Source organism: Vitis vinifera, chromosome 18, assembly GCF_030704535.1.
Source record: "Vitis vinifera cultivar Pinot Noir 40024 chromosome 18, ASM3070453v1".
NCBI classification, from domain to species: Eukaryota; Viridiplantae; Streptophyta; class Magnoliopsida; order Vitales; family Vitaceae; genus Vitis; species Vitis vinifera.
The window spans coordinates 30959757-30975313 of NC_081822.1; the positions used below are offsets into that span (position 1 = coordinate 30959757).

The 15557-nt window shown below is 35.8% G+C and overlaps 2 protein-coding genes across 2 annotated transcripts; one reads left to right on the plus strand and one right to left on the minus strand.

Annotated features, from left to right (window-relative positions):
* Positions 1-12091: 12091 nt before the first annotated feature.
* LOC104882784 (G-type lectin S-receptor-like serine/threonine-protein kinase At1g61370) lies at positions 12092-13419 on the plus strand. The gene is made up of 4 exons (XM_010667154.1): positions 12092-12341; positions 12655-12780; positions 12974-13098; positions 13174-13419. Exons 1-4 carry the CDS (start codon positions 12092-12094, stop codon positions 13417-13419), a joined length of 747 nt encoding a protein of 248 aa, XP_010665456.1.
* A 236-nt stretch (positions 13420-13655) lies between these two features.
* On the minus strand, positions 13656-15188 carry LOC100243118 (UDP-glycosyltransferase 88F5). Its single transcript, XM_002282899.5, has one exon. It carries the CDS (start codon positions 15159-15161, stop codon positions 13710-13712), a length of 1452 nt encoding a protein of 483 aa, XP_002282935.2. The 5' UTR covers positions 15162-15188; the 3' UTR covers positions 13656-13709.
* Positions 15189-15557: the final 369 nt, after the last annotated feature.

Here is a 15557-nt window from a genome sequence, read left to right on the forward strand (position 1 = left end):
TAATTGGAATTTAATAATGAAATAAAGAAAATTTGGGTGGAAAATAAAATTAAACCAGAAATAAAAAAAATAATTTTAAGAAGAATATTTAAACCCATTTGCCATAATATTTTTAAAAAAATGGATGAAGAGAGAAACAGATAATAGCTTACTGGCTGAAAGCTCTAATTGGTCAAAATTATTGAATTGGTCAAAATATATATATATATATATATATATATATATATATATATATATATATATTGGATGAAGAGGTCGCTTGAGAGTTAATTTGATTAAAAAAAAAAATTGATGAAGAGCCGACTACCGAGAGAGAGAGAGACGAGCCTTTATGTCGACTGCCGAGAGAGACGAAGAGGGAGAAAACCATGGGAGATGAAGTCGAGAGGGGAAAGCATGGGAAACGAAGAGAGGGAGATCGCGAGTTTGCCTTGAAGCGCCTTCAAGGCGTTTCTCGGGTGTGCCTTGAAGCGCACCTCAGGGCGAGGTGAGGCCAAAATGCCTTGAGGCGTGATTGAGGCGTGCTTTGATCGCGCCTTTTACACTCTAAGAAGAAGGCGTACACTTTTTGGGAGCTGATATGGCCATGAACAAATTTTTTTTTTTAAAAAAAAAACGCTAAGTAATCCCTGAACCAGCAACCCGAGTCCCAATTGAAAACTTTAGCAAACACAAATTGGGAGAAAAGCTCAAAATGAAACCCTACATTAAGCTGCGATGGAGTACTCAACCTCAGGCGGCGACGAACCGCAGTGCATTTTCTCCGGCGGCAATCCCTCTCGTTCATCTCTAGGTATGTCGCGAACTCGCGATCTCCCTCTTTTCATTTCCCATGCTTTCCCATCTCTTCATCTCTTTCCCCCTCTCGGCTTCATCTCCTATGGTTTTTTTCCTCTTCCATGGTTTTCTCCATCTTCGTTTCTCTCGACGGTCAACATAGAGGCTCGTCTCTCTCTCTCGACAGTCTGCTTTTCATCAATTTTTTTTTTTTAAAATCAAATTAACTCTCAAACGACCTCTTCATTCAATATATATATATATATATATATATATATATATATATATATATAAATATTTAAATCATTTTGACCAATTGGAGCTTTCAGCTAGTAGAAGCCCTAAATCAAAGTTTTTAGAGTTTCTCGGGCACACCTTGAAGTGCACCTCAGGGCGAGGCAACGCCAAAATGCCTTAAGGCGTAAGAAATAAAATACGACTCCTGAAAGGCGTACGCCTTTTCCAGTGAGGCGTGATTGAGGCGCGCTTTGATCGCGCCTTTTACGCTCCAAGAAGAAGATGTACACTTTGTGGGAGATGATGTGACCACGAATATAATTTTTTTTTTTTTAAAAAAAACCCTAATTAATCCTTGAACCAGCAACCCGAGTCCCGATTGAAAACTTTAGCAAACACAAATTGGGAGAAAAACTCAAAATGAAACCCTAGATGAAGCGGCGACGGAGTACTCAATCTCAGGCGGCGACCAACTATAGTGCATTTTCTCCGGCGGTGATCCCTTTCGTTCATTTCTAGGTATGTCATGAACTCGGGATCTCTCTCTCTTCGTTTCCCATGCTTTTCCTTTTCTTCATCTCTTTCCCCTTCTCGGCTTCATCTCCTATGGTTTTCTCCATCTTTGTCTCTCTCGGCAGTCAACATAGAGGCTCGTCTCTCTATCGGAAATTGACTCTTCATCAATTTTTTTTAATCAAATTAACTCTCAAATGACTTCTTCATTCAATATATATATATATATATATATATATATATATATATATACATATTTAAATCATTTTGACCAATTGGAGCTTTTAGCTAGCAGAAGCCCTAAATCAAAGTTTTTAAAGGAGTTTCTCGGGCGCACCTTGAAGTGCACCTCAGGGCCAGGCGAGGCCAAAATGCCTTGAGGTGTAAGAAATAAAATACGACTTCTGAAAGGCATACGCCTTTTCCAGTAAGGCGTGATTGAGGCGCGCTTTGATCGTGCCTTTTACTCTACAAGAAGAAGGCGTATGCTTTGTGGGAGCAGATGTGTGGCCATGAACAGAATTTTTTTTTTATAAAAAAAAAACCTTAAGTAATCCCTGAACCAACAACCCGAGTCCCGATAGAAAACTTTGGAAAACGCAAATTGAGTGCTCAACCTCAGGCGGCTACCAACCGCAGTGCATCTTCTCCGACGGCGATCCCACTCATTCATCTTCGGGTATGTCACAAACTCGCGATCTCCCCCTCTTCGTCTCCCATGCTTTCCACTATTTTCATCTCTTCCCCCCCCCCCCTCGGCTTCATCTCCCATGGTTTTCTCCATTTTCCATGGTTTTCTCCCTCTTCATCTCTCTCGGCAGTCGACATAGAGGCTCATCTCTCTTTTTCTCGGCAGTTGGCTCTTCATAAATTTTTTTTTTATCAAATTAACTCTCACACGACCTGATTTAAATATATATATATATATATATATATATATATATATATATATATTTAAATCATTTTGACCAATAGGAGCTCTCAGCCAATAAGTCGTTATCTGTTTCTCTCTTCATCCATTTTTTTTAAATATTATGGTAAATTGGTTTAAATATTCCGCTTAAAATTATTTTTTATTTCTGGTTTAATTTTAATTTCCACCCAAATTTTTTTTATTTCATTATTAAATTCCAATTAAAATTTATGTGTATAATTTTTAAATTTCTCTAACAAAATATTGGTTTTTTAAATTTGAACCAATTAAATTATGTATTTCATCTTAAAATTCCTTTCAATTATGTCTTGTTATTATTTTTTAGTCAATTATATTGTTATATGGAAATTTGAATATTATTATTGGTGTTTTTTTTTAGAATGAGTTCCTACGATTCGAAAAATTCAATAAAAGATTTTGTGTGGAAGTATGTTATTAAAGTTTCTGGAGAGCAATATTTAAGATGTAAATTTTGTAATCAAAGATATGTGGGAGGGGTGAATAGATTCAAGCATCACTTAGCAAGAACTCATCATGGTATGAAACCATGCAACAAAGTTAGTGAAGATACTAGATTGGAATGCAAAGAGGCCTTGGCCAATTTTAAGGATCAAAAAACAAAAAGAAATGAATTGCTCCAAGAAATTGGTATGGGTCCAACTTCAATGCATGAAAGTGCCTTGTCTAAAACAATAGGGACATTAGGGAGTGGGAGTGGGAGTGGGAGTGGGGAACCTATTCCTAGGGGACCCATGGATAAATTTACCACTTCACAACCTAAACAAAGTACTTTGAATTCAAAGTGGAAGCAAAAAGAAAAGAAGGAAGTGTGTAGAAAAATTGGTAGGTTTATGTATTCAAAAGGTCTCCCATTCAACACTGTGAATGATCCTTATTGGTTTCTTATGATGGATGCTATTGCAAATTTTGGGTCCGGGTTTAAACCTCCATCTATGCATGAATTGAGGACATGGATTCTTAAAGAAGAGGTGAATGACCTAAGTATCATTATGGAAGATCACAAAAAATCTTGTTCAATTATATCAAATTATTGGACAAATGGAAAGAGTAGGTGTCTTACCAATTTTTTGGTGAATAGTCCTGTTGGCACTTGGTTTATGAAATCAATTGATGCTTCTGATACAATAAAAAATGGGGAATTGATGTTCAAATATCTTAATGAGGTGATTGAAGAAATTAGACAGAAGAATGTTGTGCAAGTCATCACTAATAATGCCTCTAATTATGTGAATGCAGGAATGAGGCTTATGGAAAAAATGGGAAGATTGTGGTAGACTCCTTGTGCTACTCATTGTAATGATTTTATGTTGGAGGATATTGGAAAGCTATATGTTCATGCTACTACACTTTCTCGAGTTTTGCAAGTAGTGAATTTCATATATGGACATACTTGGGTTCTTAGCTTGATGAGAACATTCACAAAAAATCATGGACTTCTTCGTCCAGCAATTACACGGTTTGCTACTGCATTTGCAATTACACGGTTTGCTATTGCATTTCTTACTCTCCAAAGTCTTTATAAGCAAAATAAAGCTCTTATAGCAATGTTCTCCTCAGAAAAATGGTGTTCAAGCACATTGGCTAAAAAGGTAAAAGGTGTGAAAGCTCAAAGTACAATGTTGTTTGATCCAAATTTTTGGCCTCATGTTGCTTTTTGCATAAAGACCACTATTCCATTAGTTAGTGTCTTGAGAGATGTTGATTCAAAGGAAAGACCAACCATGGGTTATATTTATGAGTTGATGGATTCAGCTAAGGAGAAGATTGCATTTAATTGTGGGGGTGTGGAGAGAAAATATGGCCCAATTTGGAGAAAAATTGATGCAAGATTGACTCCGCAACTTCATCGACCTTTACATGCAGCAAGTTATTATCTTAATTCTCAATTGCGGTATGGAGATAATTTCTCTAATGTTGATGTGGTGAAGAAGGGGTTATTTGAATGTATGGATAGGATGTTGGATTATCAAGAACGTTTAAAAGCTAACATTCAATTGGACTCATGACCAAGAAATGGGTGAATTTGGAAGTTGTATTGCAATTGATTCTCAAACATTAAGAAGTCCTACAAGTTGATGGATGCATTTTAGGGGTTCAACACCGGAGTTACAAAAGTTTGCTATTCGAGTTCTTAGTCTTACTTGTAGTGCTTCGAGATGTGAAAGAAATTAGAGCACATTTGAATCGGTAATACTTCTATTTTTGTAAATTTTTATACATATATTTCTATTTCAATGTTAGAGAACTTTATTTCATTTTAACACATAAATTTGTTTCTTTTATTATTTGTAGATCCATAAAATAAAAAAAAAAACTTGAACATCAAAGGTTGAATGCTCTAGTGTATGTAAGGTACAACACTAGATTGAGAGAGCGAAGTCTACAAAGGAAACAAAATGTTGATCCGATTTTGGTAAAGGAGATTGATTCAAATGATGAATAGATTGCGGAGAAAGAAGATCCCCTCATCCCCCTTGATCTTTGTTGGCTTCATGATAATGAGTTATTCAATGTTGATGCTATTAGAGTTGTGTCATCCAATTCCCAAAAGACTCAAGCATCATCGGATCACATGGTTTCTTCACATTCCTACAAAAGGAAACATAATGAAGTACCAAGTAAGTACTCAAAAATTGAAGTCATAAATTCAATTAAATTTAATGAAAAAAAAAATATTTACACCTAATCAATACTTTATGCTAGGTACAAGTGGAGGCAAAGGCAAAGTGAAGGAATTGAATTTGACACCAATTGATGAAGATGAAGATTTACATGAAATGGGGATACATGATAGTGGACATTTTCCTACTATTGACACATTGGATGAGGATGATGATGATGACCTTGGAGAGGAGGATTTAAGTTGAAACAATTTACTCTAGTTGTTATTTCATGACTTAGTTATGGATTTTTTGTAAAAGTTTAGAACTATTATTATGGTTGACTTTATTTTCTATTTCATGACTTAGTTATGGCTTTTTGTTAAAGTTTGAAACTATTAGTATAGTTGAATCTATTTTCTATTTTATGACTTTGTTATGGTTTTTTGTGAAAGTAGGGAACTAGTATGTTTTTTTATTTTATTTTTATTTTTTATGATTCTAATGAATTGTTTTCATGTTTTTATTTATGCTATTTTATTTTATTTTAATTTATATAATTTAAAATATTAATTAATTATATAATGTGAGGCTTAAAAAGCTTACGCTTCAATGCCTTGAGGCTTATGCCTCGCCTCATGAACACAAAAACGTCTCGTCTTACACTCTCGCCTTTAAAAACATTGCCCTAAATAAGTGGTCAGAAGTACACCCATTTTGCAACCAACTTCAGAAGCCAACTTTCCCACACTCAACACTCTTCCAATCGAAATGAGCTTACTGTTCACTAAGTTAATTTTCAAGCCCAAAATGGCCTCAAACCACATAAGAAATCAACTCAAGTAAGTCATTTGGTTAAAAGTGGCCTCAAAAACACCAAAGGATCGTCAACAAAGAAAAAATAGGAAACCTTCAATACCTTTTCATTTCTACCAAACACTTTGAAACCCGACTAAGTGCCTCCATGGCTCGTACAAACAAATACAATGAGAGCAAATCCCCCTACCTTAATTCTCTAGAGCTCTTAAAAAAACCCTGACAAAGTACCATTCACCAACATCAAGAACCTTAGTGTTGAGATACACCAACCGATCCAATTGATCCAGCTTCACCCAAAGCCCATTTTTTCTTAACACATCGAATGAAAAATTCTAATTCACATCTTCATAAGCCTTCTCAATATCAAGCTTGCACAACACCCTTGATCTATTACTTCTCAACATCGAGTCAATTGCTTTATCTGCTATAAGCATTGCTTCAAGAATTGTACCTTCCATAAACGCATTCTAGAATTTGGAGACCACTTTGCCTACCATTTTTTTTTTTAACTTGTTAGTCACCAACTTGTAAAAATTGCCCACCAAACTTATTGGCATGTGATGCTTCAAATCTTCAACTCATTCTTTAGCACCAACACCAGAAACAAGCATTGAGGCTTTTCACAAAACAACCATGTTCATGAAATTCCTTGAAGAAACGAAAAAAATTTTCCTTTACAAAATCCCAGCAACATTGCTAAAAGAATCCATCTGGTCCCAGCTCCAGCTTTGTTGCATCTTAACTATGTGAAACATCGAAACACATGTCCCTTATACTAGGACTCCACTCACCTGATGGTTCCATCAAAAGAGATTGGAATGACTGAACAATCCTCTTCCTATATGCATTTTTGCCATTTTGTGAAAAAAAAAAGACACTGGTGTTTCTATCAGCCTCTTTAAAAAAACTCTCCCTAGATTTTTGTCTCCAGCTTGTTTCCTCTATAAGAATCCATTTGTCGTATTCTGCCCTTGAAGCCTCCTTGGCAAACTCCTCCTCAAAAGATAAAGTTTCCTACAACTCTTCTGAATCCCAAAAATCCACCTGTGACAGGGCCAATTTTTTCCTAACTACCACATTGCCAAAGACATCAGTGTTCAACCTCTTCAAAAATCTTTTAGACTTTTCAACTTTTCTACCAAAATGAAATTGGGGGACCCCCTGAAATTGAGGCCCATCAACCAAAACTTCATTGCATCTTTGAAAACTTCCTCCTAAAGCCACATATTTTCAAACCTAAAAGGAGATGGTCTTCTTTATAAATCACCTCCCATCTAACAGAATTGGTGAATGGTCTAATACAAGTTTTGGACAACTTTGATACCATGTACAAATTCTGAATATAATTTTATGTCTTCTCAAAATTGTACAATAGGTCACGTATATACAATGGGAAATACCTAGGGAAGAAAGATTTACAACTATAACATTCCTAAATTACAATAAAAAATCAAGGAAAAAATCTCCCGTTTGATCTATATGCACTTCAACCATTGAAAAATGATGAAGATTTGACAAACATGTTTCAATTTAGTGACCAATTTGCACATGTATATATGTTTAGCATCAACGGTTGAAGACGATGAAACAATTGAGAATGGAGGATAAGGGTAAGTTATATCAAAAGAATATCTAATCTTAAATGATTCCGTGTATTTATTTATTTTTTAATATTTATGTTTATTCATTAGATGTCATAATGTAGATTGAACGAAACAATCGCAGGGTCTAACTCACCGATCCCATATTCAACAAGGGATGTTGATATTAAAATGCAATCACGAGGATTTCATCAAAGATGTGTTGAATCACATGTTGATCCACTAGAGGATCCACTAGAGTCAAGTCGTTTTGAGAGTGCAATATTGGGTAGTGGGCATACCTTCTCAACTACAAATGACTTTCGAGATGCAATATATCTCATGTCAGTAGGAGGTCGTTTTAGATATAAGTTTAAGAGGAATTATCTTAAGCATATGACTATAATATGTGTTGTTGAAGGATGCCCTTGGAAAGTAACTGCTCGTGCTATTGAGAGAACAAAAATAGTTCAGGTGCATACATTTAGAAATGAACATAACCACTCTTTAGAAGATGTGTCAGTTTCCGAACTAGCAGTTCGTTGTAATCGAGCCACAGTTTGATTGATGATGTTATTCATTCAAATCCAAATTACTTGCCCCGTCAAATATGTAAAGACTTTCATCGACAATACGGAATGCAATTGAATTATTGTCAAGCATGGAACTTGAAAGAGAAGGCTAAAGAACGAATTCATGGTGTGCCCCAATGTTCATATAAGTTGTTATCCTTAGTTGTGTACAAGGCTTATTGAAACAAATCCAGGGACGATTGTTGAATATAGATGTTAGGATGATGGTCATTTTATGCAATTTTTTGGTGCCCTTTCGGTGTCAATACATGGGTTTAAAATGGGATGTCGACCTATTATATCAATAGATTCATCCCACATGAGTGGGCCATATAAGGGTGCTTTATTTTCAGCTTCTTCGTATGATGCTAATGATGGCATGTTTCCATTTGCTTATGGCTTATTTAGCTCCAAGAATTATGAGGATTAGCTTTGGTTCTTAGAGACATTGAAGATGGTCATATGTGAAAGAGAGGTTATAATAATATCTGATAGGCACTAAGAGATTATCTGTGGTGTTTTAGAGGTATTTGGTAGTGAAAACCATGCACATTGCTATCTTCACATTAAAGAAAACTTTAGTAGCTTTCTAACAAAGCTAAATACTAAAGAGAGGAAATGGAAAGAAAATGCTTTGCAAATGCTTGATTCTATCGTCTATGCTAGGTTAGATTGTGATTATGAGGTTGCAATGGATACTTTAAGGACATTTAATCATGATTTGGCAAAGTGGGTTGAAGAAAATAACCCTCAACATTGGGTAATCTCTAAATTTAAGAAGATGCGTTGGGATAAGATGACAAGTAATTTGGCCGAGTCTTTCAATTCTTGGTTAAGACATGAATGACACCATAAAATTTGTGTTTTCTTCATTGACCATATGGATAAGTTAGGATCTCTTTTAGTCGAGCACAAAAATGGACTTGTAAAATGGAATGGGTGTATTGGTCCTAAAACAGAAGAAAATATTGCATTTAACATAGCAAAAGATGAAAATTATATCACTTATTTACACTTGGGTAGTTCGAATAAAGTATCCAATGGAAAAACATTCCTAGAAGTGGACTTATTGGAGCGAACTTGCACATGTAAAGCATGGAAAATATCTGGAATCCCATGTGATCACGTTTGTGCAGCTATACGGCGAATGGGGTTTGATGTATCTGATTATGTTGATGACTGGTATAAGTACAATTTGCAAGAGAAGATATGCTTTGGAAGCATGCATACTTTAGTAACGCATGGCATGCCAATGATTGATGAAGATGGAACTCTTTGTGATGTCTTGGGTCATACTTATCCCTTTCTTAATCCTCCAATCACAAAGTGACCTCCTGGAAAACCTAAGAAACGTCGAATCGAGTCTCAATTCATGTAAAAAAAAAAAAAGTTCATTATTCTCGTTGTAATGCGCCTGGGCATAATCATGCGACATGTAACAACCAATTGCTGTAACTATTTGATTAAACTTCATAATGTAACATTGACTTTATATTAGTATGTAAAAGTTTGGTAATCTTCGTTATTGTTTCCTTGAATATAAGCAATGACTAATTTATTGGATTTGTAATGTTTGGTGTACATATATTGTGATTGTATGTTGTTCTTCAATATTATGGGGTATGTTACATGATAATGTAATTGTAATAGCAAAATTTATACATTGGTCATGATTGTTCAAAGATGCCATTGAAGTCATTCACATGGCGTCCTTGGCAAAAAAAAAAAAAAAAAAAAAAAAAAAAAAGATTGTTAACCATTGGGCATAATCATGGCCAACCTTTACATGTAGGGGTTGTCGCTTTTTGGTTAATGACACTTTATCATATTATTTAGTTTTGTGTGAAGTGGGTAGTATCCAAAATAAGGGTCAGCCTGGTAGATCAAAGGCATGTCATAACATTTGGAGTTGAATAATTGATAATGGTAAGATGGATTCCTGCACTCACTTTAATTGACAACAAAAGAACAAATTGAAGGGCATGTCATAAATGTATTGTGTTGTAGAATCATATAGGAGTTGATGATGGAGTTCAAACAAACCTAATATAGAAGTTTAAGCATATGATTAATGGCTCATAAGTGGAAAAAAAAAAACATGTTGTTTGACCACATTAGCTTCACCTGATAGAGAAAACGACAAATTAAAGACCATTTACATTATATAGCACATATATATGCCTTGATCTGATACACTGGATTTATTTCTAGATTAATGAGAGTTGACATGTTAGAAGATAATGGTCTCTCTTTATGATGTGGTCAAAGTATATCTTGTGTTTTTATGAACCTCATTAATGTTTTTTTTTGTTATGCTGCTACATAAAATTAGGCATCCATCTATCATGTTCTAATATTATACAAAATCATGATTCTATCCCATAATGCCCTTAATATTCTAGCCCATCTACGTTCCATCTCATTAGCAATTCGAATTTCCACGAGTTATTAAATAAATAATTATTTTAGAGTCTATAAAATATAAGTCACATCATCAAATAAGAGATTAAAAATTATATATTTCAAAGTCATAAAATGAATAATTATTTACTCATTTAACATAGCTAATTATTCATAAAATTATTTTTTTACTATAAAAAATAATTTAGCAATTATAAAAAAAAACAATAAACTTAATACTTGAATATAATTTAAAACTAAAAATGTTAAATTTTGTCTTATCATTTTCACTTTTCATAATTAAAAATAAATAAATAAATAATATATCAATTCATATTTTGATAGGTTAACCAAAACTTTAGAAACACCTAAACCCCAATATTTTCATTCAAACACCAAATTAAGTACAACTTACATGGGTTGGAACCGCCCAAGTTGCAACCTTATTTTTCACTTGTTATTTTCTACATTGGTGGATATATCAAATTGATAATATCTTTTCACCCATGGAGTACCACATACGGACAACAATAGGAGAATCTGCATTTATTCCATAATGACACTAATTAGTAAACTTCGTTCCCCAGATATGATTGGGATAAAAATTATTAGAAGTTTCGAGTAGCTGAGCTTGGCTCATTTGGTTCCAACAGACGAGAAGCAACCAAAAGGAAGGAGTTCACGCATGACACTGGATGCACTATGCATTGTTATCATTCACAGTGTGGCTATCCTAAAAAATAATTGATAAATGTTCCATGACTTACTAGCAACCAGTAATAAATTTTCGAGAAACAAAAAATGGTTTTATTAAGTGTTATAAAAAGCCCAACACATTACCTTGTGTGGGAACATAATACAACATTTTTGGAGTACATTGAGGGTGAAGTATCTGCTTCAAGGAGATGACAGTTCTGGCCATTCAACCCCTTCATTTTTTTATTTATTTTTTTCTGAGGAAGAACTGAAACCTATGGATCAAATCACATGGTCATTATTATTGTAATGATTTAAACTTACAAAAATGGGTTAATTTTCCAAGAAGATTTTCTAGAATGATCAAATACTGTGACCTAGCCAGGGTATGGGTACTAAACAATAATCAATCGTTCCTATGCAACATCCACAATGTTTTACCAATGTGTTCAAATGCTAAATTCACTATTACCCAAAAATCAGTGGAAGCTCACAACAATACAGTTTTAGCACAAGAAAAAAAAAATCCTACCAAACAATTTACATCAGGATGAGGGAGTCATTCTATCATGAATCTTAATAGAACAATAAAAATTATTCAAAAATAATAGCCAACTTTGGCTAGTGACTTGTGGAAATTAACAAAAAATAAAGAAAAAAGTCCATTCAAAACTAGGAGAACATTTTAATCACAAAAAACATGTATTGAAAACCATTAAAGAAGAAAAAATGATGTCATTCTAGAAGAAAACAACATTAACAGCAAATGGATTAAGTTCCATAGTGGGCCATGGAATGGATTAAGTTTTAATGTTCTTCCATTGATTAAGAAGACATTTTTTAAATCTTCTTTGGTAGACAATGCAGATGAGTTCTACTATTCGTACGAGCTTGACGATAAATCGATTATAACAAGACTTACTCTGGATGAACTGGGAATCTATGCGCTTGTTGAGCAAAACCAGCAAGAAGCGGGATATTGTGTATCCACTGCTGCATGATTTGTGCGATGACTATGGCCGTTGTGGTGATAACAGAATTTGTAGAATTAACGATAGGCTTATTTGTGAGTGCTTGGAAGGGTTTGTTCCAAAATCACAGGAGGAATGGGAATTTCAAAATTGGACCAGTGGCTGCATTAAGAGGACACATTTAGACTGCCAAAAGGGAGAAGGATTTATGGAACTTGAAGGTGTCAAACTACCTGACTTGTTGGAATTCTGGGTGAGCAATGATCCTTAAGAAATGTGATGAGGAGTGCTTGAGGAACTGTTCTTGCACACACTAATTCAAATATTAGCGAGGGAAAAAGTGGTTCTTGATCTGGTTTAGGGATCTGATTGATATCCGAGAGTTCCATGAAGATAATAAGTAGAATATCTACATCTGAATGCCAGCTTCAGAACTAGGTAATTATAGTTTATGCATTATCATACCATATTTTTTCCAAATAAAGCAAGAAATTTTTTTAACATGTTTTACTTTCTTCATTCTCCATGTCATAGAGTTGATGAATGGTTCCAGTGAAATCAAGAAACGCTTGGTGGTTGTGGTGGTCTCATCTACTGCTTCTGGAGTTTTCATGTTGAGCTTGGTACTCTGGTTTATGGTTCGGAAGAGAAAGAAAAGAAGTAAGCAATCTTCTCCAGTCTGATGTATTTTATGCTCAAAGTAATTATGCCCATGTGAGTGGATCTTATACCTAATCCTTCTAGCTCAAAGTGTCTGATATTTTTAGTTCATTTTCCATTGAAGGAAATGCTCCAAAGGTTAAAACCATCTAATTAAACTGATGATGTATCTTGCACTCTTCCAAAATTACAGGTTCAGAAACAGAAAATGAAGACCTGGAGCAGCAGTTGTTTGATCTGGCTACTACTTCAAGTGCTACTAATAACTTCTCTGATTCAAATTTGATTGGGAATGGTGGTTTTGAACCAATTTACAAGGTAATATAGTCTATATTTTGTAATAATTAAGAAAAAATGAATGCTGATATGCAACATTCCATTTCAAAATTGTAGGGTACCCTAGCGACAGGACAAGAAATTGCAGTAAAAAGGCTTTCAAACAATTCAGGACAAGGCTTTCAAGAGTTCAAGAATGAAGTTATTTTGATTGTCAAACTTCAACATCACAATTTTGTGAGGCTTTTGGGTTATTGCGTGGAAGAAGAAAGAATGCTCATCTATCAGTATATGCCCAACAAAAGCTTGGACTGTTTTATTTTTGGTCTGAAACTCTTAGCCCAAAAAAGGGGAACGACATAAAGTTGAAATTTCCAAAACTTCCATGACAGTTACAGAAATGATGGAGTCTAGATCAAATCTCAACAAGCAATGATAAGAACCCAAATAAACTCATAAATTCATTATCAACCACTAGTTTTAGAAGTGTTTGGTGTTTTGAGTCTTTTATTAACTTTTCTTGAGGATGAGTAACACAATATTTCTAGTCCAAACTTCTCCAATACATTAATAGGAAGAAACAAAGATTCAAACATATATAGATTTGTGCTAATTAGAAAGATAAAAGCAAGCTAGATTTAGATACATTCCAATCAATCTTGACTCCAGACATCAGCCAATTTGGCAAGGGCGGTGGTGGATGAACCCCCATCTTTCCAAGCTGCCAAAGCCATCACTCTCATCTTCCTGCTTCTTTCTCTCAGCTCCCTCCCCTCTTCACACTCCATCAACTCTCTCACTCTCCTCTCCACCTCAGCTCCACTCACAAACATATCCTCATCCCTCTGCTCCACTCTAATGGCCATCTTCATAACCTCCACCAGAGCTACCTTATTCATATGCTGCTCAGCATATAGAGGCCAGGCCACCATTGGCACCCCTGCGACCGCTGCCTCCAACACTGAGTTCCACCCGCAATGAGTTACAAATCCTCCCACCGATGGGTGATTCAGCACCTCTACCTGCGGCGCCCATGACTTCACCACCATTCCCCAATCCTTGGTTCTTTCCAGGAACCCCTCTGGCATTAGAGCATCCAAATCAACATCGGCCGTCACTGCAATCTGCTTGCTTTTGTCGTTGGATGGTGGGTTCTTCACCACCCACAAGAATCTCTTGCCACTTCTTTCCAGTCCATTAGCTATCTCCTTCACCTGAGCGGGCGAGAACGTTCCGTTGCTCCCGAAGCACAAGAAGACAACACTCTGACTTGGCTGTGTGTCAAGCCAGGACAAGCAACCATGGCGAGCTACACTACCAGCAATATTGCTTTCATCTTCACTAGTATCCGCAATCAAAGGGCCGATGCAGTAAACTGGCGGAGTTGGCCCATTGGGAACACATGTCCCCCCCCTGATTGTCTTAACAGCTATTGGCTCAAGATCATGGAAAGTATTTATCAAAAGTCCATCGGATTTTGGCAAAAGCTCTGCGAAGTATAGCATATCATCATAGGCGGGGTCGTCTCGGTTGAGCCATGGTTCAAGCATTCGAGTGGCTTGTAGCGGAGGCAACCCAGGAAAGTGTAAAAACGTAGTGGGCATGTCCTTGAAGCTCTTATTGCTGCTCTCATACTGTTTGTGAATTGTCGGAAAGTAAAGGACAGCGGCAACAACAGCAGCACCGGAGGTGAGGAAGTGGTAAGTGGGAATACCAAGGTCACGAGCAACAGGAAGAGCTGAAGAGCAAAAGTAGTCGATGATGAATGCCCGAACGGTGGAAGTTTTGGAGAGTTGCTGGAGAGAATGGAGGACATTAGAGGCACTGAGACGGAAGAACTCAGAGAAGACAGCGACGATATTGCAAGTGGAAGAAGAGGTGTCAACCAATAGATAGGGGAAGCGGTGGAAAGAGATGGAAGGATTGGTTTGGGAGATGCGGTCAATGTAAGAGGTGGTGGCCGGGGTGTCAAAAGGACCAGTAGAGAGGAGAATGATGATGGAGAATCTGTGGGAGTAACGGTGAAGGATGAGCTTGCCTAGCTCTATCATGGACACCACATGGCCGATGCCTGGACCTGGATACAGGACTATTGCATCATCCATTGTTGCTTAGTGTTGGATCTCTGTATTGGACAAACTCAGAATGAGAACTTTCAGCTCGCCTCAATGTTAAGCTCAGTCAAAAAATACGGCAATATCGCATTATTGAACCAATATATAGTCTGCATCAAAGTGCGTGCCAACATATTTTTCACCTGCCACACGTGCCTGTCAACATCTCCATTAAATTATTTGTCCATCTTCAACTTTTGCAGCAATTTTAAAAGATAGTAGGTGAAAAAATATTGATGCATTATACGTTTTTTGCCGCAGGAAGATATAATTTTCAAAATCATCTTACATATTTAAAAGAGATTTTTTACCATTTAAAAAAATTGGATTTATATTAAAGATATCTCTTAAAAATACATTTTACATAATTTCAAAAAATCCAATATA

Bases quoted from the DNA above. Each gene is read 5' to 3' on its own strand.
- LOC104882784 (XM_010667154.1), top strand. From the start codon at position 12,092: ATGCGCTTGTTGAGCAAAACCAGCAAGAAGCGGGATATTGTGTATCCA. The intron at 12,342-12,654 runs GTGTCAAACTAC...TCCATGTCATAG, and splicing joins AGGATTTATGGAACTTGAAG to AGTTGATGAATGGTTCCAGT. The intron at 12,781-12,973 runs GTAAGCAATCTT...CCAAAATTACAG, and splicing joins TCGGAAGAGAAAGAAAAGAA to GTTCAGAAACAGAAAATGAA.
- LOC100243118 (XM_002282899.5), bottom strand. From the start codon at position 15,161: ATGGATGATGCAATAGTCCTGTATCCAGGTCCAGGCATCGGCCATGTG.